The sequence below is a fragment of the Beta vulgaris genome, chromosome 2, assembly GCF_026745355.1.
Source record: "Beta vulgaris subsp. vulgaris cultivar EL10 chromosome 2, EL10.2, whole genome shotgun sequence".
NCBI classification, from domain to species: Eukaryota; Viridiplantae; Streptophyta; class Magnoliopsida; order Caryophyllales; family Amaranthaceae; genus Beta; species Beta vulgaris.
Genome location: NC_079203.1, coordinates 52,298,665 through 52,325,315, shown reverse-complemented (window position 1 = coordinate 52,325,315; position 26,651 = coordinate 52,298,665). Strand labels below are relative to the sequence as shown.

Sequence of the window (26,651 nt, the reverse complement as noted above, 5' to 3'; positions counted from 1 at the left end):
GATTGTATTCGACCACGGAGTCCAGTTTGACTGTAGGCCCATTCAGTCTTTTCTCTCGGACTTCCGCGTGAAGTTTGCATATTCCGCAGTGTGCCACCTCAGAGCAACGGTCAGGCAGAGGCCGCTAACAAGCAAATTCTAACGCCTTAAAAAAGAAGCTCGATGAGTTTAAGGGAAAATGGGCCGAGATGGTACCGGCTGTTCTATGGGCAAATAGGACAACTGAGAAAGAAGCGACGGGAGAAGCCCTTCAAGCTAACATTTGGCGCAGAAGCAGTGTGCCAGTAGAAGTAGGCTTGCCCACCTATCGGTAAAACATCAGGCCCTGGAAAGGAATGATCAGGCACTGAAAGAGGATTTGGATTTCTTGCCGAGATAAGGTTAAAAGCGGAATTGAGATCAGCAATGTACAAGGACCGAATCCGTAAAGCTTACAACAAGAAGGTCTTGGAGAGACCGTTAGCTGAAGGCGAGCTAGTTCTGCGAAGGACAGCCGCCACTGGAAAAGCTCACACAGAGGGTAACTAACTGCCAATTGGGAAGGCCCATATTCATAGCTCGAAAGATAGGTCCGGGATCCTTCATTCTCAAAGGAATGGATGGGAAAGAGCTGAAGAACTGCTGGAATGCTGACGTCCTTAAGAAATATTATGTATGTTCAAAAGAAATGTAATGGGCAGGAGCCTTTGATGGCATTATACATAAATAAAACTCCGTTAGCTTCCGACATTCTGTTTATGTTTGCTCATCATTATCCATATTTTCGCTAAGTAAGTAAATGATTGTTACAAATGTTAACAGCCATATAACAGGCTAAGTAATCATACAGCCAATAATAGGCTAGTAGGTTAATAGCCATATGACAGGCTAAGTACATATATCAGCCATATGACAGGCAATAAACATTAGCGGCCATATAACAGGCAAAATAAACGCTAAACAGCCATATAACAGGCTAAATAATCATGCCAGCCATATAACAGGCTAAATAATCATGCCAGCCATATAACAGGCTAAATGATAATTAGCCATATAACAGGCTCAGCAATCATGCAAAGCCATATGACAGGCAAAATAAGCGCTAACGGCCATATAACAGGCAAAATAAACGTTAGTGACCACATAACGGGCGAAACAAACGCTGACGGCCATATAACAGGCAACAAGCAATAAGCAAAATTTCAAACAAGTCATTGCAAAACAAAAGGATTAAATGGACGCAATAAGAAAAATAAGCACTACCAACGCAATTGTGTAACAGACACAGAAATTTTCAAAGTAAATACAAGGTTCATCTAACAAAAGTGAATCATAAATTACTGGCTTGGCGGCCAACTACAAACAAAACTAGTCAGCCACTCAAAACAAGGCATTTATGGATCCAGTAACAAAAGTCAAAATATAGTTTACATGCCATTCAAAGGCTGACAATCTAAATTATTACAAACTATTAGACGCTATTGAGGAAGTTGAAGATGACCGCCAAAGTCTTCAGGAAGGAGGCGCATCATCCTCAGCGGTAGGCAAAATGTTGGCAATAACTTCCTCAGAGCAGATATAGGGCTCGTCCGCCAAGGGTTGCCTGTGAACACCCTCGCCAAAGGCGACTTCCATCTGTTCCCAATCAAAGCTGGGATGGGAATGGCAGACACACCTCTTAGCGGCCACCCAGCCACCATCATATCGCTCGCCGAGAAGGCCAACGAACTCCTCAGACCTCTTGAAGTCCGCCACAGCAACTTGATGAGCTTCAGCAGCAGCTTTCTTCACAGCAGTTTCCTTCTCATCCTGGGACGCTTTGAGAGCGACTTCCAAGTTGGAATTCTTCAGCTGCAGGTCCTCGAGCTCCTTGGCCTTCAAGCGCAGCTCCCCCAGCTCCTTGTCAGCCTCAGCCTTAGCCTTCTTCTCAGATTCCAGGCTGGCCTCCAATTGAGAGATCTGAGCAGAAAGGCCAACCTTGTCGGCCTCCAAACCTTGGATGGTTCCGCTAGCGCTCTCAGCCAGACGCTGATACTCCAAGTATTGAGCTATAAGCTCAACAACAGAATTCCCGGCCTGAAAAGCATAGCACAAAAAGTTAAAAAAAAAAAAAAAAAAAAAAAAAAAAAAAAAACCAGACAAAGCCAAAAAAGAAGAATACATGTACTTACCACGACAAGGTCGTGAGCTAATTGAGCAGCAGGCGCCACCAACTTATCGGCTGGACGGTCAAAGGGCAGTTGGAGTCCTTTCAGAAGGCGGTACCCCAACGTACCCCCATTGGCCGGGATGTCCGCGAAAATGGACTCATCCTCTCTCACGTCCAGATTTGGCCTAAAAAGTTGGCCAACAGTGGAAGGCGGGTGGAACAGCGCAGCTTTCACGGCCGCACAAAGAGGGACGATGCTAGTTTCAATCCACTCTTGGGCCCGACAGTAGATTCCCGGACCTAAGTCCGAGAGAAAGCTTGGCCGGCTCAGAAGCTCGTACACCTTCTGGCGGGTGGAAGAGCTGGACCCGACGGCAGCCCCGGGGCTGCGTAGGAGAGAAGAGGGAGATAGCTGAACCTCCGGCACCGGACCCCGGGCAGGAGAGGTAGGCAACCCCTGGTCCCCGACCACAGTCACATCTGCGGAGTTAACTTCCACAGATTGACGTTTGTTAGGAACTTCAGCCTCAGGGTCCCGGGGGCGGCGACGCGAGGTAGTGCTACCACCCCGGTTAATTGGAACCTGGATGGCAGAGCGAGACGGAGTCGGCTCGCCTCGGCCGGGAGCGCGACCTGATGTATGGCCGGCACGGCGGACAGTCCGTCCAGCTCGCCCGCCTCGTCCAGGATTCCGGCCAGCACCTCGCGGACCACCTGTTAAACCATGAACGGTGTCATAGTCGATAAGAGGCTCATCAGGGTTTGGGGCCATGGGGCGTAGCTTGTCGTCCAAACCCAGCTCTTCTAAATCCAAGCTGACGTCCCCTGAAAGCAAATCATGTAGAGCAGTTAACACATAAGAACAACAAGGAAAGTTAACGCATAAACAAAAAGTAAAAAAGATAGATGAAGATCATGTCGGACCAGAAGCTACTTTACCCACCTTCTGGATGAGTCCGGCATAGGAAGACAGCGGACAAAGGCTCATTCCCAAGGATGTATTTGGCGTGAGGAAGCCAAATACGGGGAATCCTCGTCTCAGCCTCATCCCCCTCAAGGACCGCGTCCACAGAATCAAAATATTCGAAGGCCTTCACCTCGGCCTCCGTCAGCTCATATTTAGTGACATCTTCCATCCTGGGAAAGGGTTTGGTGAAGTGGCGGCGAAGAGGAAAGTTGTCCGGAACCTTCAGCCAATAAAAAGCTCCCTGCCAACTTTTGAGCCCACTCATTTTGGGTAGACTGTCATCTTGTCCGCGCCGTCATCAAAGACCACCAACCCTTCTCGGCGGAGCCGTTCTTTCTTAGCCAGTGCAACCGCCGGAATAAGTTCAAAGTCTCGGGAAAGCCATTATAACGGCAGACCCAAACATAGGCGACTATATTCCTAACGGCCAAAGGCGTTAGCTGGGCAAGGCAGACGTTGAAAGCTTGGAAGATCTTAGCTATTACCGGATCCAATGGAAACCGTAGTCCGTACTCCAGATGATGAGCATACACGGCAACATGACCGGGAGGACAGTCTATCACTTTAGCTCCCTCGGCCGGGATCACTAGGCTGTACTCAGGAGGAAAGCCGTATAATTTCCTAGCAACCTCACAATAATTCAGCTCTAAAGCTGCCAACCGCCAGTTCTTGCAAATAATGGTCTTCTTTGGGCCGTCACTGTAGTCCACAGGCAACCATTTCCCGGAATGAAGGACATCTGTCCGGGCCGGGATCACCTCAGGCCGCGGAGAGGAAGGCATGGCAGAACTCTCTCCAACGTCAAACTGACGAGGACGGGAGTCATGGTCACGGCCAGAAGAGGAAGGAGCATCATGTTCCATGCTAGCAATAGAGTCGCTATCAGAACCTAAATTGACAACAGGAGGATGAGAGGGATGAGAAGGAGCTGGATTTCGGGCAAGGCGGTCAAAAACGCTGGGATCGGTCACGACCCCGGCATCAGCTAGGCTCTCTAACCAGGCATAATCTCTCAGAGGTTGAACATCCAACCCAGGGACGGCATCAGGGGGAGGATGCCTAAGTGTCCTACGGGCCAGAATTTGGTGTCTCAGTTCCTTAAGTGTTTGATTATCTCCACTCATCATAGCGGTCAAAAACTGAGTGGTCAAGTTGGCCAATTCGGGAGAAGAACGGTCATTTAAAAACTTAGATCTAAGTTCTTTCTCCCAGTCAGAAGTAAGAGGAAGGTCAGCCAAGAGGCGAGTCCTCCCGTCTGGGGGGCTAGAATCTGACGAGCTGGGCCCGCCATGAAGAGAAGGAGAAGAGGGTTCACTCTCGGTCATCAAGTTAGTTCCTAAAGAGTTCTGACTATCTGACTGGTCCGACATGATTTCAAGGAAGAAAAATAAAAGCAAAAAATGAAAAGAAGAATTAAAGGGTAGAAAAAGGGGATACCTGAACAAGAGATAGACCGAAAGATAAGAACTTCGACAAAAACAAATGTCCCAGGAAACGCTTCTCAAGCAAGGGTTCGCCGGAGAAAATGTCGCAACAGTGTCAATGAAACCCTCCGAGAATAAACCCAGGAAACAGAGCCAAAAAGTGACCTTTTGTCGGAGATGGTGAAAGGAACGAAGAAAAGTAGCAGGCTTTGGCAATTTCGAGGTGAAAGAAACAATCTAACACCAAGAAACAACAAGTTTAAAGTGCGCAAGAAAATGGAGAAAACCAGAGAAAAGTCTGAAGGAAGGAGAAGGAGTTGAGTAAAAGTAGAAAGAAAAAAGGGATTTTGCTTTTAAATACCGAAATAAAGGGCTCGGATTGAAACCGTATCAACTGCCTCTACGGATGCATGACAAGTGTCGCTTGCGCAGCGTACCCTAGAGTCCAAAAAGGAAAAAACGAGCGGGATTCCAGAGTTTAGTAATGATTGCACTTTTTCAAAAACCAACGACTCACCCCAGGTTGACACGTGGAAATAGGAAAAAAGCCAGTTAATAGGGGAACCTTAACTCATCCACGTCACCAAGTCTGAACATCCATGACGGTCGCGACCATCAAAGATGCTGGGGGGCTAGTTGTATGGGTGCAACCCAAATTTGCTAGCGGACATTGCATATTGGCCGAGAGCAAACCAAGGTGACGTGGGCTCACAAAAGGGGGGACCATTCCAAATTCGTCATCTTTTGTCTTCATGCTGAGACCGCCGTCACGGCCATGGAAAACGACAAAGTAAAGGGAATCTTCCCTCTGACAAGATCAATCACAACAGTACAAGTGTCACAAGATTACACGCCCTGTCAGGTGAATAGTACGCCTATAAATAGCCATCCAGTACTATTCCTGCAGGTACATTCTCTCATACTAAAAATAGCCTATCTCTCTAAGCTCTCTCTCTCTCTAGAATCCTCTTGAGTAATTAGCTGACTTGAGCGTCGGAGGGGGTTTCCTCGAAAACACCCCCGAGGGTAGCTCACGTTTGTCATTGTTGCAGGTCCCTCACGGACATCCATCTACTGTCGGACAATTCTCAAAGAGTCCGACACCGTTTTCGATACCGAAACAGGAGTTATTGGAAAGAAATTCACTTTGAGGTTTTACCGTTTTAGGTACCACTTCTATAAAACTCTCCCAATTAAGGCATCACGGACCACACCAATATGATTCATTAATGCTGGTTTATTGATCACTGTCTTATGAGTTGCAACTAGGACCAGCCACAACAGATAGGACCAGCTATTATTGATTGACATTTTAAAGAATGGGGACCCAATATGAAAAGCCCAATATTGATGTTGGTTAAAATTTCAATTATAGGGAGTACGGAAACTATTCGACTTCCGTAGCTACTAGCTAGTTAACTCTATGCTCTTAGGGGGCCTAAAGTATGGCCTAGTACTAATATCTAAGTGCTTTCGGTTGCACTATAATGCGGAGATTGATTGAGTGATTCTAAAAGTTGTTAACCATCTTATTATTGTATTTTTATTAATTAGGAATATATTAAAATATTATTTTTATATCACTTCTTCCTTCATTTTGTTATATACATATCAATACTATATTCTAATGTGTCTAAAAGGGTTGACAACCCTAAAAATTACTCAAACATTTTCCCTATAATACTTTAGTTTGCTCACTTTGTTTTCACAATTATAAAATAATGAACTTCGACCATTATATTCTCTTACCATGATAGCATAAAAAATGTATCAAAAAATAATGTCATAATATAAAAAACTTATAAGTGATAATTAAAAGTCAACATTTTTCAACGTTTCATCATAAATGTCAAAATAGGAAGAACAAAAAATTAGTGAATATAGTATGTTATATGGGTAGAGAGATAAGGAGGCAATAAAAATACTGTTCACACTACTTTATTCACTTTTCAAGTTAAAACGGTCTATTAAATCAAGATGTTGAAATTCTTCTAGGACAAAAGAGTACCATTCCACCAAAGAAGACCAAAACACTCTAATCTAAATTGCATGTAACAACATTCATTAATTTAATAAATAACAATTTTATTAGAGAGGAGCATGTATAATCTCCAAAACACAAGAACCCAACGCATAAGTGTGCAAATAACATGCACGTATATCACTGTAATGCCACACGAGTGACGACTTGATACAAGAACACATGACCACAAACACGAATATGATCACTTAATTTATACTTCTAATTGTCTATGAAAAACACCCTAACAAACCTTCCTTAATCACACTCATATAGTGATGATCAAGAGCATAATTACTAGGATTATATAAGTTTAATTATAGATTTTGTTTTTGTTTTTTGTTTTGTGGAAGGTATATATATCAGTAGTTACCTAATTCCCCTCAAATCACGAATTGAGAAAAGCTAATTATCGTCAGTTTTGGCTCATTTTGGGCGAATTAGATAACAAATTAGGTAACACTGGTACATATGTTTAGCAGCTAACGCTGACTTTACAAGTAGAAGCCACACGTTTAGCACCAGGGGAATTAATGTAAGGCCTAAGAGTAGGGTTCTTGTAGTATCCACAAAGGCAAGGTTTTTGCTCCCTCAATTTTGCACAACATGCGCTTGTTGGTGTTTGGTTGGACATAATTGCTGGTGCGCAAGGGCTCAGCTGCACTGCACTGCAGGTAACCGCCTCGGTCGTTGGTGTCTCGAATAGTAGCACCGCCACGACAACCACGGCAAGTAGGGTAAGAGTAGCCACCTTGGCCATAATGATGCTTAGAAGAGAAAAATGTATAGAGGAGATTTATGTTATGTGTTTGTGTAAGAGAGGGAGTTATTATAATGAGAATTTGGGTAGTGTAAAATGCAAATTTATAGAGGACATTTAAAGGAAGGGTGGGGCTAAAACTTGAAAGTGAAAGATAGAAATATGAACCAAAAAACTATGATTGATGTTAGGAGTATTTTGAGGTGGAAACTAGTCCGTGAATGCGAGGAGCCAGTTTTCAGAAATGTGTACAAATTATGACATTTTACAAGGCCAAATAGGGACCATTTTAATTTTTAGTCCAAGTGGTGGGGTGTTGAACATTTGGAGTACTTTTGAACAATTTCCTAAAATATATACACTCCCTTAACTACATTTTTTTAATAAATGGAAGATTATTGTTATTGATATACTTATTTTGTTCTATGATTATTGCAAGATACCTTATTGATACAGTGTTTAAAAAACTCATGTGAAGATGGTCGGTCAAATTTTTTAAGTTTATTTGATATGCTAGCAACAACCACCTCCTCCACTAGGGGAGTTAACGAGCCGAATCGAGACTGAGCTTGGGGTTGCTCGGCTCGGCTCGTAACTCTTTTACTCGAATTCGAGCAGAGTCTCAAGCTTTTTCGAGTTTAGATATTTTAGTTTAATTTACCTTGAAACTCGACTTAAGTTAAATAATTATATTACATATATTCTACCAAAATTGGAGTGGAGTTAAATGAAATAGTAGTAACAGATCATCAACGGCCTTTGTGGCCTCTCTAAACAAACAAAAAAAGTCCTATGGAATTATTATTTCACGAAAATGCACCTCATAACCATGAGATCCTGCGGTATTACATAGGATAATACCCTACATACAAGAAATGAGTTGAAAAATCTTCACCTGATTCATTTAGCAAGTCATGATTTGATTTGTCATACTAAATTCTTGCTTTTCATTGAAAGTCTTCTGCTATGTGGTCCTCTACCGATTGTGGAAAAATAAAATTCTTGAAAGGTGTATTTGAGGAAAAGAAACAAGCTAATATTAAAGGAAGTTTCCCGTGGTATCAAATATAGTTACTTCCTCCGTTTCTTTTTACTCGCTATACTTTCCATCATGGGAAGTTTCACATTACTTGCTACACTTCTTTTTTGGGCAATAAACTCTCTCTATCTCTCTCCTCCCACATGGGTTCCTTTTTCTTTTTACTCTCTACCTCTCTCTTCTACAAAAATTGCCTAGGAGTCCGTGAAATGAGAAGTGTAGCGAGTAAAAAGAAACGGAGGAAGTATTAGTTTTAAAAGATGTTCATGTTGTAGCAATATTACACATTTGATATTGTTAGTTTTATGTGAGATGAACCCCAAAAATTGAACATCACCTCATCATGTTCTTAATGAACAATTGAAAAGGTATTTCACTATTTTTTATGTCCGATTTCGACAATTTTTTTTGTCTATAAGTATATTTGAAATATGAAATTAATCCTATAAATTCTTCAAATAAAAGTAAGTAGTACTACTATTTCATTTAACTCCACCCCAATTTTGATAAATAAAATTAAGGTGAAAATAGTGAAAGGCACAAATAAAGTAATACAGTTAGCAAGGTATGGAAAGAGTTCTGTTTTATTACTAAAAAGAACCTCTTCTTTACCTCAAAACGCAACTCTAAACACACAATAATAACACAAACAGAATTTTGGGATGTCACTTAAGTGTTTAGCCCAACCTATGTTAATGCAGGCTCCATGTGATCACATTGCACCGTTCGTTGTATGTCAAAAGTCACATAAAAGAAATTAAAGCTTCTAATGTAAGCATGCATGATGCATCTATGTATGCTTATGCTTTTCATAAAAGGTGCGTGAGGTCTTTTCTTTCTACTATTAGATGGCAAAAGAGTAGAAACACAGCCGAAGGCTGCAAAAAGAAGCATCATCACATAAATAGAAATTAGAAGCAAATCTTACAAAGTTGGACCATGTACGTACGAGAAAGGCTTGGTAACCAACTGTTTAAGTCCAAAAAAGACTCAAACACTCAAAAAGTTACACAATGGTACCATTATAACCTGGTATTGGTATCACATTATTATCAGGATTGGTACCAAGCAACCTTACTTTGGTATCAAAATTTTCGGACAATGGTAACAATCTAACCTAGCATTGGTACCAAACAACACGCGCGTGAAATTTCCAAGGCTTAAAATGACCAAATTACCCCTGTTTGAGTCCCCTAAGAGACTCAAACGGTTGGTTGCCAAGACAAGCTCATGTACGTACTATAGCAAAGAAAAAACTACGCATTGCCGCTTTATAAACAAATGTGTTCACATCGTCGTAAAGTAAACTTGGTACATTTATATCAGACTCCAATTAGAATTCATCCGAATAAACGTTTGTAATCTTAAACTTCACAGAACTTAAAATGACAATAGAAAATTAATTCTAACATAAAATAACTCGAAATCCAACCCGTTTAAGAGATGTGAATTCACCTACAACTCGAAATTAATCTAAATGGTTAAAATCTTTCTTTATGTTCCTAGAAATTACCTAAAATATGCATAATGCTATGTTTTTCTTTTTGAGATTATGCATAATGGTATTTTTGCATAGAAAACAATTGGGAAGATAATAGCCTCATATCAAGGCTTTTTTGATAGGATAAGAAAGATTAAGGCATTGAATTAGTGTTTATCATCATGCCTAATTGAGTACCTGTGCCGAAGGTCTCATCATGCAAAAAATCATTTCTTAGTCCATGCCCAACAATAATGGGAACCATTATGCACATAAGTCATAACCACATTCATCACATTCGCCGGATCTCAAATGATACTTGACCTTTTCTTATACCGTCATTCTTTGTTTAATTATTTTTATTTTATATTATTTTTTGAGAGGAGGCTAAGATTTTAAGTTTTTCTAACATTATAGTAAAATTTTCAATAAATATAAACATAAGTTTGCATAGAGTTTAGCCTGATTATTGGAGCCAAAACAAATATTTTGTGCATATAATAGTGTGGGTACATAGTGCATATACATAAGGAGATGTTGAATTTTTGTGGTTGATTCTCACTTAGGCTTCCTTTGGTAGGACGTAAAACATTTTCAGAATAAAATGATTTTCATGGAAAACAATTTACAATGAAAAACACAATTCCAAAATTAATTTTCCGTTGTTTGGTTCGATGTAAGAAAAATGATGAAATGAAAGGAAAATGAAAGGGAAAGTAAGGAGGTAGTGAGAGGAGTGTACAAGAGAGATAAGGAAAATAGTTTTCCCTTCATTTTGAAAGGAAAATGGTTTTCCATTATTGGGAGAGTAATTTTACCCCAAGGGAAAATGGTTTTACACTCTTTTGCCAACCAAACAATGTAAAACTGAAAATAGAGGAAAACAGTTTTCCGGGAAAATGTTTTACGCCCTACCAAACGGAACCTTAAGTGTAAATCTTGCATTCATCACCCCCCAACTTATGGTCAATACTCAACTTCCACACAAATTTTGATTAGAAGCTAAGATTGTAAGAATAATCAACCAAACATACTTTTCCAAGGCACATGAGACTAGTATTAGTAAGCTTTTGCGAAAATGACAAAAACAATCTGAGTCATGAAATTTTGTGTTTTCCATAATTCCATGCCATATTGAACTTAGAAAATCTTCCAAGTCCACAAGTTTTCCAAGACATCCTTTTATACACTCTTGCTAGTGTATTAACAGATTATATTTTCTTTCTTCATTATATTCATTTTGAGCTCTCTAAATAAGAAAGAAAAAAGAATTTAAAGTAATAATAAAATCTTATCAGAATTGTACTCGTAAAATTCTTTTAAATATTTACTCCTTCCATCTTGAATTCGTTACTTCATTTTTCACTTTTGCATATTCTCATTGATTCCTTTATTGTAGCGTACTTCTCTTACCTTTCTCTAAAGTCTGGACTTGATCGAAATAAATTCTATCGTCTCTTTTTCTCTACTTTTTTCACTCTTCTTGAAATGTTTATTAAGTAACCACGGAGCAATTATTTTAAAATTAATCAGCCAAGCAGATATGTATACTTCCCTCCTTCTCGAGCCTTGTTGAAACGTCATTCTTGTATTTTCTTTCCATAATTGACTTATCAGCAACAGCAACAGAAAGAACAAGTATTTCTTATTTTATGCCCAATGCCCTTGAAGAAGGGATTCTACGCCCACCTCTCTTTTATGTACTAGGAGAGAAGAGACCAATTAAGCTATTTTGGGTGCATGGCAACATCCAATCTATTCTCCATCCGTGCAAACTGCAAAGTCTACTATAAGTTGCACGGAATACTGATGATACAACTACATGTTTATACATGTTTGTGTTATAAAAGAAATATGTCATCTTCTAAAAGTGTTTGTAATACCTAATTAAGCCAGCTACTCAGAACAAAGAAAAAAGAATGCAAAAAAAAGAATGACGTAATATCCAAGTAAAGTATGTGTTTGTTCCACCTAAATTAACCTGGCTACTCTATGTCTCTATTGGGTTTGTTAAAGTCTTTAAAAGACCATGAGACTTATTTCCACCTGTCGAGGGAGTAACATTTTTCCAACCTTCACAATTAGAAAAGGAAAGGAAAAGGCGAACAACAACAAGTTTTCTGTGTGGCTGGTTGTACGATTTATCAATCATGTAGTTATGCGCGTGCAAATAAGATACAAATAATCTCTCTTAGGATTTATTAGTAACTCCTAATAAGAGGGGGATTCGAACCTGTGATCTACCTTCACAACACCTCAATCGTAACCACTACGACAAGACATTCTTGGTATACATAAGTGATTTGGAATCCTTGAGATAAATAACTTCAATAAGAGACTTAAATAACCCCAATAATTATAGATAATCCTCACTACATTAATAAATAACTCCAACAATTATAAGTAAATTGACCAGCAATTAGCAGCATTTGCTTGCCTTTCTCATCCTGATTCCTGAATACTACATTTACTCAACTTTTCTTCTTTCTCTCGTTGGAGAGTATCTCACGTTTGGAGAGAAATCATTGAGCATTATTAACTCTATAACCTAAGAGCCTAAGACTATGTAGGTGGACCAGCTTCCTTATCGTCTTTACCACAGATTATTAAACAAGTCGATTTCTTTCCTTTTCAGCTGTCAAAACTCACGCGTAATTATGCCGTGATCCAAATATAGCAATGTTCATTGTGACAAATTCCATACCAAGCGTGTATTTTTCTCATAAATTTCAATAGCAGTATTGTACTCTTATATAATTAAAATGAACATAACATGATAACAAAAGTTTACTAATATATATTTTTTAAGAAAAGAAAATATCTTTCGCGACTACTACAAAAGTATATGTTCATCCAAAAATTGAGTTTGTATATTGGAAAAGTACTAGATCCAAATTTTGTATTATGTCTTGCACATCAAAAATCCATTATGTATTTGGACATCCATAATTTCTTTTTATACATTAAAAAAGTAATTATGTATATCCAAGAACTATCTTTTTCCTACTATAATCTATTCTGTAATTTGGATGTGTCAAGACTTGATGTACAAAATACAAAATACTATTTGTATGTGCAAACATAGTTTTTGAATGCATGAACTTATTTTTTTAGATGTTCAAAAGAAAATATAGATGTGCAAGTATAATATAGATTTTTGATGTACAAGATACAAAATAAATTTTGGATGAGCAAGTATATTTTTTCGTTGTAGATATACAAACATAATTTTTATATGTGCAAAAATAGTTTTCGGATGTACACAAAGAAAAGAGATTTTGTTTACCAAAGAACCATGCGTCAAATAGCCGAACCCATAAGATACCTGATAAGCCAATACAAATATTTTTTTTTTGAAGGAGATAAGCCAATATATTATTGAAATGCTGCAAAACTGTAAGATCATATTTCTGCAAATGATACACTCCTAATATTAACCAAAAGATAAACAAAAATAGGGAAAAGAAGAAGATATACTCCTATTCTATCAATTGCATGTGCTAAATCTTTCATAAGAAAAATTTACATATAAATCAAGAGTACGAACAATACTAAGAAAAAAAAATGATGGCAAGAAAAGCTTTATAAGGCATCAGAAAGCACGTCACCTCGAACATGAAGCTGTTGCACAATGTATCCATAACATCATTGAGATGGCACATTCTCGTCCTGAATCTTGGATTTACCCCGAAGCATGTCAGTGAAATTGCCCCTCATGATGCGTTTGAATCTCGTGTCTTCTGCCGCTGGAGGTGGCGCTGGCTGAGGGGGTTCACTTAGTTCCGCAGCAGAATCTAGAGCTTCTTTCTTGCCGAGCAATCCACCTTCACCAAATAGGCTGGTAACTGATGAAGCAATTCCAAGATGAGCACCCATTGCCTTACTGATGGCGTCGAAGGTCCCACCGGATCTTTCCTTCATTATGATTTCTAATGCCTCCTTGTGCGCAGGATCAAGTGAATCATGGTCCTTGAGTAGGTTCTGAATAGCAGGTAAAAGGAAGTCCCTGATACTTGCAGCAGAAAGATCTGCACAAAGAAAATGTGCTTGGTCATCCTAGAGATGATGTAATCTATATCTCAATTAAAGAAACCACCACCATGACAGCAATATCAGAGCATTTATTCCAAAGGGTCGGGTCGGGTCGGGTCGGCTATATGAACCAGGAATGTATCTCCTATAATCATCCACAAATATCATATTCCTCCATTCGCGTCTATCTAATGCTATTCCCCTAATCCCATTTTGCTCATCATTTTAACACCCTCCATCCAAGTCATCTAAATTAAACAAACACGGATGATACCTAAAAGTATCAGAATTAAGGATTGCAGGCATTAGTGGCATATACTTGTTGCGTAGAATCCTAGTATTTTAATGCTCAGATTCAGAAACTTGAAAATATGGTCTACTAACTCTTATCATAGCCGTCTAGCAACTATGATCATTTGAAGGTTCCCGGAGCTGATTCTCAAACACGTAACAGAATCGATGAAGTATATATGGTAGAGCTAACAATATCAACATCAAATGAAATAAGAACAGAAGTTGTTACCAAGGTGAACACACCTGTAGCATCTAGAGCACGAATTGCCTCGCAAAAAGCATCGGCTCTTTCACGACGACGCATGACATCACTTGTAGGAGTAGGTGATGCTGTGAAATGGAGTATCTTAGACAGAAGATGTATACCAGGTCAAGGACACAAATTAGAACAGTATGAGGCCAAATACTAAACAAACGGAACAAAATCAACCTCAGATAAAAAAAGAAACAGAAGTTGTTAGATAATTTTAAAGGATATAATCTCTAAGTTTATCTGTCGTATGTGGTACAGCAATCACTAATGCACGGACCACAGCGATGGTTGCTTCTTGAGATCCATCCTCCAAGAAAGTATCCATTTGTATGCATATTTTGTCGGCAATCTAAATAGTTGAAATATCAGTAAGCTAAGTTCACAACGACCACTTTGATAAATTAGGATATCGAAACAATAATCCAGATCACATATACCATATCATTCTTAAAATGCTGAGCTACAGACCCAAATGCATCTATGCTGGCATACTTAACACTCAGGTTTTGGTCAGAACCCAGTGTGACAAGGGCCGGCAGCAGATGAGTAGAGACCAGTTTTGAATCAATATATGGAACCTGTAGAAAATAGGAGTCAACAACAGTTTCCATATATGTGGGTATCGAGTAACTCCAAAAGAGTACGGCCTATACCAAGACTCGCAGGAGATTCGCAGCACTGATTTTCATATCTATGTTGGAACTAACAACCATCTCCCATAATATATTGAATATCATGCTATGGTGCTCCGAGAACGTGCTGTACAAGAGATATCATAGAGGTCAGAAAAGTATAAAGCATAGCAGAAGCGAAATTTAACCAATTGTTAGCTACAAACCAGAGAAAGCGGACAGCATTAACTATTTCAGCATGGCATCTCTGAGGTTCATTTGAAGTATCTTGAACTAAGAGCTTTTGCAGATATTCTGCCAATTGCTCACGCTTGCTAGGAGCACCTAGAACACCAGCCAATAACAGTGGCATGACACACATGGTAGCAAGTCTCTCCATCACTGAGATGTTAGGTTTCAGACCTGCAAACAGTGAAAATCTAAGTACCTAGTATGATATTTATGGTTTTGCTACAGATGTTAGAAAACAAAAGTAAATAAAGAAATACAAGACCTTCAATCTTCGATTGAACAGTTGTCGGAAAGTATGTAAGATCAGCATTGTCACCAATCGATATCAAGAATATCGGCAGCATTATGTGAGTCAGGTAACAATCTCCATATTGTTCAGATACAGCTAACAGGAACTGCAAAAACCAAAAACTACAATATTAAGTATTAACAAGCAAAAAAAAATCTTCATGCGTCATGATAAAGCATCAGGCATTCAGGCAACATATGTCATACAACCATACCTTCGTGATCCGATTTCTTAGATTATCTTCCTTTTGGGGTAAAAAGCAGGCAAGCTGAATCAAACTTGGAAGACACTCCTTGTGCATCCACTCAAATGCAGACCATTCCACTTGTCCCCTGACCAAGTACTCTCTCAGTACAAAGATATTGTAACAAAAAACAAGGTTCAGATTGTCGAACAAGGTGCAAAGTGAATGAAGGAAAGCAATGAACCTAGCATATAGTTGCAGCAGAGATTTGGAAAAAATTGTCCCCGCTGATTCTGAAGCAGCAGAAAATGGGCAAGTCTCAACTGCTTTGTGGTTCACATATGGAAGCAATTGTGACAACATTCTTAGTAGAACATCTATGCTCCAACGCTCACGTTCACCTAAAACCCGTAAATGCGACTCAAGAGAACCTTCAACCCCTGAAAGTGGTGGGCAGCGCTGGAAATTTAAAAGAAGAGTCCATCAACCAATTAAACCAGTACAGCTTAAAACAGAAGCAGATAGCATTAGGCTATGGACCAGCATACCTGGGCATAGTTCAAGATATGTGAGAGCAACAAACTCAATACGTGATCCAACTTGTTTCCCCATTTGACCAAAGCAGGAACCAAATTTTTTAGTGCAGCATCCACAACTGCTCCAGCCGGATCCCAGACTAATTGGAACACGAGTTCCTCCACCTATTAAAAGAGCAAAAGAAAATATTGGAGATACGTATCGGATTTACTTTTCTGACTTAACATGTTGCAACAAAACGACGAGGCTCCACTCCCTAGACCTTGTTTGATCATTTTGGCTCTAAAGCTTACATTGTAGCTAAATCTGCCAAGTCACAATTCTTCTCCATGATGGCCTCGGAACATATGTATTGAGGCTGACCTTGAAATATTTCTCCATATCGGGAAAGAGCGGAAGCAACAATGCCAGATTATGAGCGGCAGCTTCACGAACAACAGTTGCAGAGTCCTCTATCAATTGTTGCACAATAGATAGAATCAGAGAATCACGGATCTCAGGGCGAACAAATCCTGCAAGCTCTCCACATGATTGAGCAACAAGCAGCCTACGCTCCTCATGCATGTGATTGATCTTCCAAAACAAAATACAGACATGTGAGCACACTGTATGCACATGCTAAGAAAAACTTTAAACTCCTATCAAAGATATAAAGTGGCTTACCTGTTCCCAGCATTGGGGAAGCAATTCTGTCTCTGTTCTCATCTCTCCAACATTCTTAGCGAGATTAACACAAGCCTGCAGATAGGAAGACGTCATGAGATGGGAGGAAACCTTACCCTTTTCTAATTCTTTTAGCCCTCTTAAGACTTTTAGTAGTCGAATTAATTCGACGATACCACATACATTCATTATTATTCTTCTTTGTTGCTCATCTGGACGTTTAATTAAATTAAACAGTAGATGGGTCAAAGAGTCACGTGTTGTACTATCAGGATGGCGCTCGATTGCACACATTATCAAGGGGAGAAGCTCCTGCAGGCATATAAAAGTGGATAAGTAGTGAGCTACAATAAAAGTAGATGACAAGCTTTATAATAAGAAGTGTACCTCTCGATTTTTTATAAGAACACAAGGAACAATTTTAGGAAGCGCATCCGAGAGAATCTGGATTGTCTCCAAACCCTGTAAGATGAATGGAGTCATATGTCATGTTAAGTTAAAATGTTTTAATATATAGCCTAATCATATGGAATACGATATTGCAGACGAAAGATTTCAGCCTTGTGTGCATAATCAGTGAAAAGGAGAAAGAAACTTGCCATCTTGTCTGAAGCGGGTGCTATATTTGTGTTCTCTGCTTTTAGGAAACGGCTGCTATCGAGAACCTGATGTTTATCCCCAAGAATGTCAGCATCTGTCTGGTTTCCATTACTACCATCTTCATGGACATTACTGAGTACTGACTCAGGCAAGTTTTCTGAGGCTTCATTCACTTCGCCATTGAGCATCTCAGCTGTATGGGACTGTGCATTTTCATTTTTCTGAACCTCAACATCGGATTCCCTATGGAGTGGAATAGATAACGCTGGTCCATCTTGAGAAATTTCAGCATTGACCTCTTTCTGCACAACCTCCTCGGAAATAGTAGAATCAGCAATGTTACTGGTAATGGAGGTGTTTGCATCTCCTGCCTCCACCGTTATGGAATCAAAGTCTTTCATGAGGCTTCCCGAGGAAAGTGACTGAGTTTGATCAGTGTAAATCGCCGACTGAACTCTTCCAGATAGGAAATTTTCAATGTGCATTTTAAGTGAAGTTATCTCAGATCTGCAATCGTTAAGTTCCTTTCTTTGGTTCTCAGCCAATTGCTTCATCTGTTGAACCTATATAAATATTAACAGCATAAACATTCCCAGTATAAAATGGTAATAAAATTAAGCACAAATTATGAAGATCCCAGTAATACCAAAATTTCCTTCTCCTTCACATCCTTCTGTAAGCTATCTATAGATCTTGATAAAGCTGTTATTTGACCATCAACTACTTCTTTGTTCCTCAGCAAGCAATCCTTCTCATTGTGCAGTTCCTCATTTTCCTTCAACAAGGACTCTTTCTCCCTAAGCATGGCAATTTTCTCCTGCAAAGATTGACATCAGACGCTACATTATTCTTATATAGCCCAGTGATGGTGCATGAAGGAGATCTAGGAAGATATTAATGTCAAGTGCTAGTTATAGCTTTCCCAAGAAGCTATTAAATACTAATACCAGATTATACTGATTACAAGCTTAAAGTCACCCATCTTTGATCACTGGGTTAGTGGGTTACCTAATAGAAGCCACAATGACCTCCGGTTATGCCTACTTGAATTAGAATCTATAAGAACTCCAGAGTTCCAAGCTTCCAACACATGAGACATTAGAATTCACGAAAGCAATATATAAATGGAAAATTTGTCAAAAACAAACCTTTATATATCACTTTTTTCTGATAAACAACCTTTAAATTTTTTCTGGCAACTTAAGACCTTAAAAGAAACTTTATTTGCGAGAGACAACCTTGGGCTACTTTTAGGCGCTGATAAAATATTATTAGACGTTAACTTACTTAAGAACACCATGTCCAAGACATGTGTTACGTTCTTTTTCTTATATTTCCACCTCCTTTACTTCAATTTTGGCACATAAATACCCATTCTTTTTCTTCTTGAAAGTAAGCTAAGGTTGTCTTCGCGAATAATTACCTTTAAGGTCTTAAGTTCCCAAAAGAAATTTAAGAGATTGTTTCTCACAAAAAGTGAATATAAAAGGTCGTTTTGACAAACTTTTCTATATAAAAAAACTTTTATCTTAAATCACATATTTACGTCCAGGCATCAGAAATATGGCTATGCAGTTCAAGAAGTAGAAGATCAATTTGTAAAGACCACTCTCATTTTCTGAACCTATTAGGCACCTTTCTTGATTTCATTAAGTCTTTTTTTGTACTTCATCTGTAGTCACTACTCAGAAGGAAAGATATCGGTAGATGCTTATACATTCCAGCATAAAAACAATAAAGGGAATAAATTAGATACGTATACTATTCAGTGTCCACCTTCCTAGCACTAATTGGTATGGAATGATATTCCTCCAAAGACCCAAAAGAGAAAAATGGGATAAGAAACAGCCATATATGCCAATTGAGTATGCTATAGTATCCTAGATTCCTAGGAGGCTAAAGATTTTCTATTCATACAGAGCAAACTGAATAACGACTCTTAGTTTCCATTAACGAAAAGAAAAGAGAAAAGAGGGGGAAAAAAGTATATCGAGTCATTCAAATATAAAAACATTTCTAAGCAACTTTAAGATTGAAACTCAGATGTACCTCAGCTGCCTCTTCAGTAGACGAAAGATACTGGTAATAATAATGACGTAAAGCATCTGGCACACATGCAGCTGAGTTAGGCCAAGCATCCAGATTTTGGTCTGTCACCTGTAAGTAAATATCTACATTTAAGGCAAGTCCTGACATTTATACATCTCATACAAGTAGCCTGTAAGTGAATCTAACAACAAGATAATGCTTTTAAAATCATGAATGTCCTTAATATGAGGTTCTGGCCAAAGTGTACATATTTCTGCTAGATATCATGCATCAAAATGACTCACTATGAATGAAGCATATCATAGTTACTCACTGAGTAACAACAAACACATCACAACCAAAATTATATACTACGTCCCTTTCTAAATACATGGACCATTTCTTTTTTTGGCACAAGGACCAATCACCAAGGGTGAGGAGAGAGAGTGTTGTAAAAATCTCTTCTTGCCCATATGATTATGTAGTTAAAGGAGGGGAATTACCTTTATAGTACAATAAAAATGACTAAATAGGAAAATTGTGCATGTATTATGGAACATCCCCTAAAGTGAAAAATGGTGCATGTACTTAGAAACGGAGGTTGTATGAAACAATTGATGATTACCAGCACCAGGAAGAATTTCGGCCAAGCATTGACAATAACTTATAGAGACTCAGGCTGAATCCTAGCTTTCATGTTAATCCCACAGGATGTGGAATTTAGTCAAGCCCTCAGAATTCTAGTCTGTGCCAGCAAATCTTAAATTGTTAACTTAGTTGACAGGGTCAAAAAAATTCAAAATTGAAAAACTATTCTCATCCCAACTTCTTGCAGCTGTAGAAGGCCATCCTCAAAAACAGTTTCCAAAATCCAAAAAACCCCATGAATTATTCCCAAAAAATGACAATATATGACATAATATAAGAATGTTGTGATTTAAACAAGTGTAAACTAATTCTGGCAATTAACAACAAATAAATAATAAGCATGTAATTGAACAAGCACGAATATGAGAAGAGGTAAGGCAAAGATCTCTAGAACCCTAGAAAATGACATTGAACATTGTATGAATAATGTAGGTATTTGTAGTCCAAGGCATAAATACAAATCAATGTTCAAGATCAAACAAGATTTGGAGAGCAGAAGGGATCTGCCTCAAAAACATAGCAGATTGCCTGCTCGAGCAAACAGCAACAATACGATCAGGAACTTCAGAAAAGTCCTACGCGCCCGTGCAGAGCAGGCAGTCACTACGCACTTTCTTCACTTCCGCTTGCCTGAGCAATCCTCTTGTATTCTTGCTCTTCCATTTGCTTTAAACCATCTCCAACAAAACCCCACACGATGAACCCGTGTTACTTCGACTCTTAATATTGTTTTACATGCTCTGTCTCACTCCAATAAGGGTATCAAATCCTAATCAGACAATTTGTTTTTCACTCAAACACTTCAATTAAAATCCACATATGCATTAAAAAGTACAAAAACAAGAGAGAAAGAGAAGGCAAAACTGTGCAATATATGCCCAGATATGGGTTTTAAGATCGGAAAATGATATAAAAAAAACTAGCAAACAAGCCAACCTACACTCTGCATAATTGCACATATGTGTGCATAATGATTAACACGTGCAGAAAGTTGTGTTCCCAGGTCCTAAGTAGTCAACCTCAGCGAGTATTAAACTTGGATATGCATCCATACCCGATACTTTTATCTGTTTCTGAGTAACAAAGGCAGGAACTGAGAAAAAAAGAAACATATACAGAACATTAAGGTTTTCATTACCTCTTCATAAAATGTCATCGCAGTCAGACGATACCCTGCCAATAGTAAGTATTCTTTCACAGCACAGTTCAGATCTTGTCTTTCAATATCCTTCACAGGACCCAAGTTCGACAATGTGGTGTCTTTTTTCTGTCTTCTTATACCACAAGGGGGGTCCAAGGAAACATTTCCATAAGTACCTGCAGACGTCCCAAGCCCAGTGCAAACTGGATAATATCAGAATTTTATTAGAAAAAAAAGGGCTTAATTCGCAATCAGTATGGCTTCCCAATTCTCAAATCAGCAAATGTATCATGATCAAAGTATACTGGTAAGCCTGTAACATTTGAGAGACAAAGCATAGCATAACTTCAAATGTCTAGAACATCAAAAAGCAGTCATAAATAAACAGCTCCTGCAGTGTTTGCACTTTGCAATCATTAATTCCAACACTCTGTTAGTATTTTTATTTGTAAGAAGCATCAAACTACACAAGTAAATCTGTCTGCAGTAGAAGACCAACTGCATACATCAGCTAGTAAATAATAGGAATGTATCCATCAAGATTAGATACTCTGAAATCATTGATCACATAATAATTAATAACTAATGATAAAGTAATAAAGATATCAAACAGCATTAATAAAAATAATAAGGGAATTAGCATGAGAGAATCAAGAAAAATTGAATAATTTGTTGACAGATGACTATTATGGTTCTGGAGTGATAAATTAAGATACTGTGATTCTTTGAGCTCTCTACACGATACCCTAATAGTTAATATGCAAACGAGGATAAAAATTTAACCATCAGTGAAACTTACTGTTCGTTTCAAGCAACGGCAGTTCTGTTTTCTTTTGCAATTCTTCTTTCACTTTTGAAACATCTTCTTGAGCTAAGCGAAGTTCATACTCGCACAGTGCCAATCTTTCTTGTAGCGCTTGTTTCTCTTCCAGCAAGGTTTGAGGGTCCGCAACTGCTCCCACACAAACAGAAAAAGGCAACAGTTATACCTCTTTTACATGTTTTAGACAAGGGACATAACAATCTCAATTGGCTTTTAGCAACAACGCAATATTGCTGATTTCAAGCATAATCAGCTGGGTTGTGATCATATGTATGTTTCATCTTTAGTCCCAATCTCTCCGCATCTTGTGAAGGCACATTACATGGCAAAATAATAGGTATTGGAACATAAGATGGGACACAAATTTGAGACAGAGTATCCCTACTGTGACACTGTCATCAGCTATACACAGATACATATTTCACCAAGCAATAAACTAATAATTCATGATCCAAATCATTGGCATCATTCCAAGGTCCATCAGAAATTTTAGAGGTATTAAAGAATTATGTCAAAGGCACCAAAGAAGTCAACTCTTAGAAAAACGTAGGCTCGGAACAGAAAGTCTCATGCCCCAGTACGCAAGTCTTTAATCTATAGAATCATGCATGATCTCACAAAATCAAGAAGGATATATGATGCTGAGCAGTTGATTCCAATTATACAAGAGAGTAGAGAAAGATAAATTAACACTTGAGGTCCACTAGTATCTTGCCGCTTAGTATTGTTTCGGCATATACAGAATTCATCCTCTAAGATATGACAATAAACACGGACTCGTCAACTTATTTTGTTCACTTTGCCATAGTTTCATTATTTCATACTACTTTCATTTCTAATTAATTGACGTTTATCCTTTTTGCACAAGGATTCACATATTCCTAACCAGCTAAAAGCCTTTGAATTAATTAATTGCAATCTCCTTATTTCTCATTGCGCGGGAGCTTGTAATAGTTAAGACTTTTTTGGGGACTTTAATCAGACAGCAAGAGACTTGTTTTTCTCTTTCTGAGTAACTACACTCAAAAATACCAACTATCTAGCAACAAATGAAAAAAGTCAAAACATCCGAGTATATAGAAATGAAGGATACATAATAAACATATTTAACTCCCTATGTCTCGGATGCAGCCTCCCCTTCCCTTGTGCTGAGGAGCCCCTCCCTGGGTAATGGCCTAACGGGACTCAAGTCCAAGTCTCTCAGGCGTTTAAATAGGGGCGCACTTGTGTGCTTAGTTGTTAACCTTTTAGCTTCATTTCGATCCTTCCGTTCTCAAACAGCTTTCAAGAGTCTCAAAAAAGTACTCATGTACTGTAAGTTATAGTCTTTTTTATAGAGATGCAAGTTTGCAACTCACTCAACATTTCCTCCAAATCTGCTAAAATTCATCCATGCTAGCTTATTTGGTCTAAAAATAACTTTTTGCCAAAATAAAGGGAGTTGAAATTACAAAAAAAAATACTTACGCTTTCTATCATACCATATTGAAAGTTCCATATTAGGTGAAAGAGTTCTTCATTAACTTTTTGTTTCACTATTCCACCAAAGAAAAAAAGTGAAATGTTTTCATTTCTAGTCATCTTACAAAAATAAAGAAAATAAACCTTGAGAACGCTACTTTCTTTTCTTCTTATGTCCTCCCTTCCTTTCCATTATCTTCCATCATCGTATAAAATCAAACGAACAGTTAGTTTCCTTCAGTATTAGAATTCATCACCAAGTGTACTAATACAAACAGTAATACAATTCATGAGCAAAAGTTCACACATCAAATCCAGCATCACCGGCTGAACCACAAACATGCAAAGGTTTCCTTCATTGCCCTTGAACCTTGAATACTTGGACTTGTCCCCTTTAGCATCCTAAATTCAACTTTCATACAACATCCTCCATATCATCGACAAATTGTGATATGTAGCCCTAAATTTGACGCCCTCAGGCCCTCACTTCCTTAAGTCAACTACTGCCAAACATACTCTCCTCAACTTCCACTAAATCTGATTTTCTACTCTTTTAAGTTTCTACAAAAATCAATTACCTTCATCTTCGAACATTATGTCGTTCGTCCACATTTCGCCTCCTAATAGGTTTATTGAACTAACAGGTCACTAGGTCCGGTCCGTATTCTAACTCAATATTTCCGTCATATCAATCTGCATGTGAAGCTATCTCTATATTGATATTACCTCCAGAAAATATCATACATCTTACTTCTACCAACAAAATAATCAATTACTATCAAATAAATTCATGCAACAAGTTTCATTCCAATGTTGATGTTCCAATAAATCAGCTACTACAGTATAATGTATACGCAATCGCAAATACGAAATCGAAAATCCAACAGAACTTCAGAACAAAAACAAAAAAAAACAACATGTAGATCTATCACTATAAACTAACAAAAATTGCGATGAAGATTGAATAAAAAACCTCGAAGAGAATTGAAGCGAGAGATTTGATCAGGAGGAAATTGAGAAGGATCAGCGAAGAACTCCTTAAGGCGAATAGCGAGAGCATCTCTGCCATCATCAAGAAGCTCGTGAAGAAGCTCGAAAGCTGTCAACAAGTAGTTCTCTTCTAACAAGAAGTTCACCACACAATTGCACAGCGATGATCTTTCTACATCCATCATCGTCGTCTACCTCTATCTCTCTCTATCGCTTTCTCTCTCTTCAGCTTAATCAGTGAGAATCCGCCATTAATGTCGATCGAGAATATTGATTTGAGAACATGTAAATTTTTTAGTGTAAGATTTATCTTTCTTCCAAAATACGTGCAGATGTGAGATGACTGATGATTTGGTGATCTGTTCAGAAGAAATGTGACGGTGTATTTACCGACTTAACCATGCGATTGTCTCAATTTTATACTCTTGTAAGAAAACGTCTGTTTTTAAATTAAAATTAGGCAATAATAAGCTTAATATTAAAAAAGAATTAGCCTAATAATAATTAGATTAATTTTTTGATGACTAATTAAATTCATTTAGTGACTAAGTCTACTTTTATATTAAAATTAGACCGTCTCTTTTAATAATTTTTGTAATAATCATATGCCACGTGCATATTATATACAAGTATCTATTCTTTATATAAATGACACTTAGTAATGCTAAGTAATCCTGAAAAAGTATATGACTATAAGTAGGTAATCCGTTACCTTAATATGGGACATAAGTAAGTGCAACAATTATCAATAATACTTACGTAATGAGTAACTTCAACAATTGTAATTTATAAGTAACCCTTAGTGTATTGGTAACCTTAAAATACAATAATTAACTTTATATGTACACTAGTCACATCATTAACTTAGGGTCTGTTCTCTCCAGCTTATTTTCAGTTCAATTCAAATCAATTCAGATCAGTTCAATTCAGCTCTTGACAATACTTTTACTCTCACATATCACTATTCATTTCAGTTCAGTTCAATTCAGCTGTTTTATGCCGAAGAAAACAGGCCCTTAGATGTAACCGGCATGTAGTATATAATACTTTGTGGTGTTAGAGTTTTATCATTTTGTAAATAGTGATATTCCTAATAAAAGTTGTGTGTCATTAAAATATAATTGACAAGAATAAGTACGTCATATGACAACTTAACGAATTTATTTGCATCTATAATAAATAAACGAGTTTATGTCTCATTGAATAAGTTTGTTATGAAGTAATAATTGAAATAGAAAATTAAGAATCGCGTAAACTTCCATGATGTAAACTATTTTTTTATGAGGTTGGCTTATTACTAATTGAAATAGAAAATTAAGAATCACGTAAACTTCCATGGACCATGATATAAACTAGTTCTTTTTGATGAAGTAGGCTACAATATAAGCACTATTCAAAAAAAAAAAAAGGCTACAATATAAGCATTGTCCACAGAATAGTGTAGATTTCTAGATGTTCGCGTACATGAACTAAGTAATCTGAATAATGCTTTGTGTGATCTTAAGTCACAACATAGAAGTAGTTTGAATCGGACTCAAGACTAATCCAATCTGAGAAAATGTAATTTATAGGGATGGCAATGATGCGAGTAGAGTTCGAGTTTGAGCTAATTCGACTCGACTCAACTCATTAGCATGTCGAGTCGAGTTTGAGTTGAGCTCACTCGAGTTGAGTTTTGACCGAGTTTTTATCAAGTCGAGCTTTGACCTAGTAGATTTCAAGTAGCTTACGAGTGTTTCATGTTTTAAGCAATAGAAAAATGTTAAATTTACTTGCTATTGATAATTGAGTATTCGAGCTTATCACGAGTTTGAATCGAGTATCAAGCTGCTCAACTCGACTCACCAACATTTCGAGTTCGATCCGAACTCACTCAAATCGAGCTTTGACCAACTCAATCTCGAGTAGCTCGCGAGTTGTCTCGTCTCATTACCATCCCTAGTAATCTCATCCCATTCTTACAAACAAAGCGAGACTCTAACCCCGAAAATAGGAAGACCAGATATGAAACTTATAAAATAACCCGA

The 26,651-nt window shown here is 38.0% G+C and overlaps 2 protein-coding genes across 3 annotated transcripts; both read right to left on the bottom strand.

Annotated features, from left to right (window-relative positions):
* Nucleotides 1–1,226: 1,226 nt before the first annotated feature.
* On the bottom strand, nucleotides 1,227–3,393 carry LOC125495037 (uncharacterized). Its single transcript, XM_048639468.2, has 3 exons — nucleotides 3,072–3,393; nucleotides 2,151–2,953; nucleotides 1,227–2,055 (listed from the first exon to the last, which is right to left on the bottom strand). Exons 1-3 carry the CDS (start codon nucleotides 3,358–3,360, stop codon nucleotides 1,492–1,494), a joined length of 1,656 nt encoding a protein of 551 aa, XP_048495425.2. The 5' UTR covers nucleotides 3,361–3,393; the 3' UTR covers nucleotides 1,227–1,491.
* A 9,809-nt stretch (nucleotides 3,394–13,202) lies between these two features.
* Nucleotides 13,203–25,018, bottom strand: LOC104906422 (uncharacterized). Of its 2 annotated transcripts, none has more exons than XM_048639467.1 (20): nucleotides 24,608–25,018; nucleotides 22,150–22,302; nucleotides 21,348–21,553; nucleotides 19,583–19,690; nucleotides 18,180–18,350; nucleotides 17,533–18,096; nucleotides 17,321–17,395; nucleotides 17,117–17,245; nucleotides 16,934–17,008; nucleotides 16,634–16,843; nucleotides 16,282–16,434; nucleotides 15,978–16,192; nucleotides 15,764–15,881; nucleotides 15,523–15,655; nucleotides 15,236–15,431; nucleotides 15,051–15,156; nucleotides 14,835–14,975; nucleotides 14,623–14,746; nucleotides 14,388–14,504; nucleotides 13,203–13,846 (listed from the first exon to the last, which is right to left on the bottom strand). In XM_048639467.1, exons 1-20 carry the CDS (start codon nucleotides 24,807–24,809, stop codon nucleotides 13,464–13,466), a joined length of 3,579 nt encoding a protein of 1,192 aa, XP_048495424.1. In that variant the 5' UTR covers nucleotides 24,810–25,018; the 3' UTR covers nucleotides 13,203–13,463. The 2 variants fall into 2 exon arrangements, with proteins under 2 accessions (XP_048495424.1, XP_010693468.2); XM_010695166.4 differs by having other exon boundaries at nucleotides 21,348–21,526; nucleotides 24,608–25,017.
* Between the last annotated feature and the right edge of the window lie 1,633 nt (nucleotides 25,019–26,651).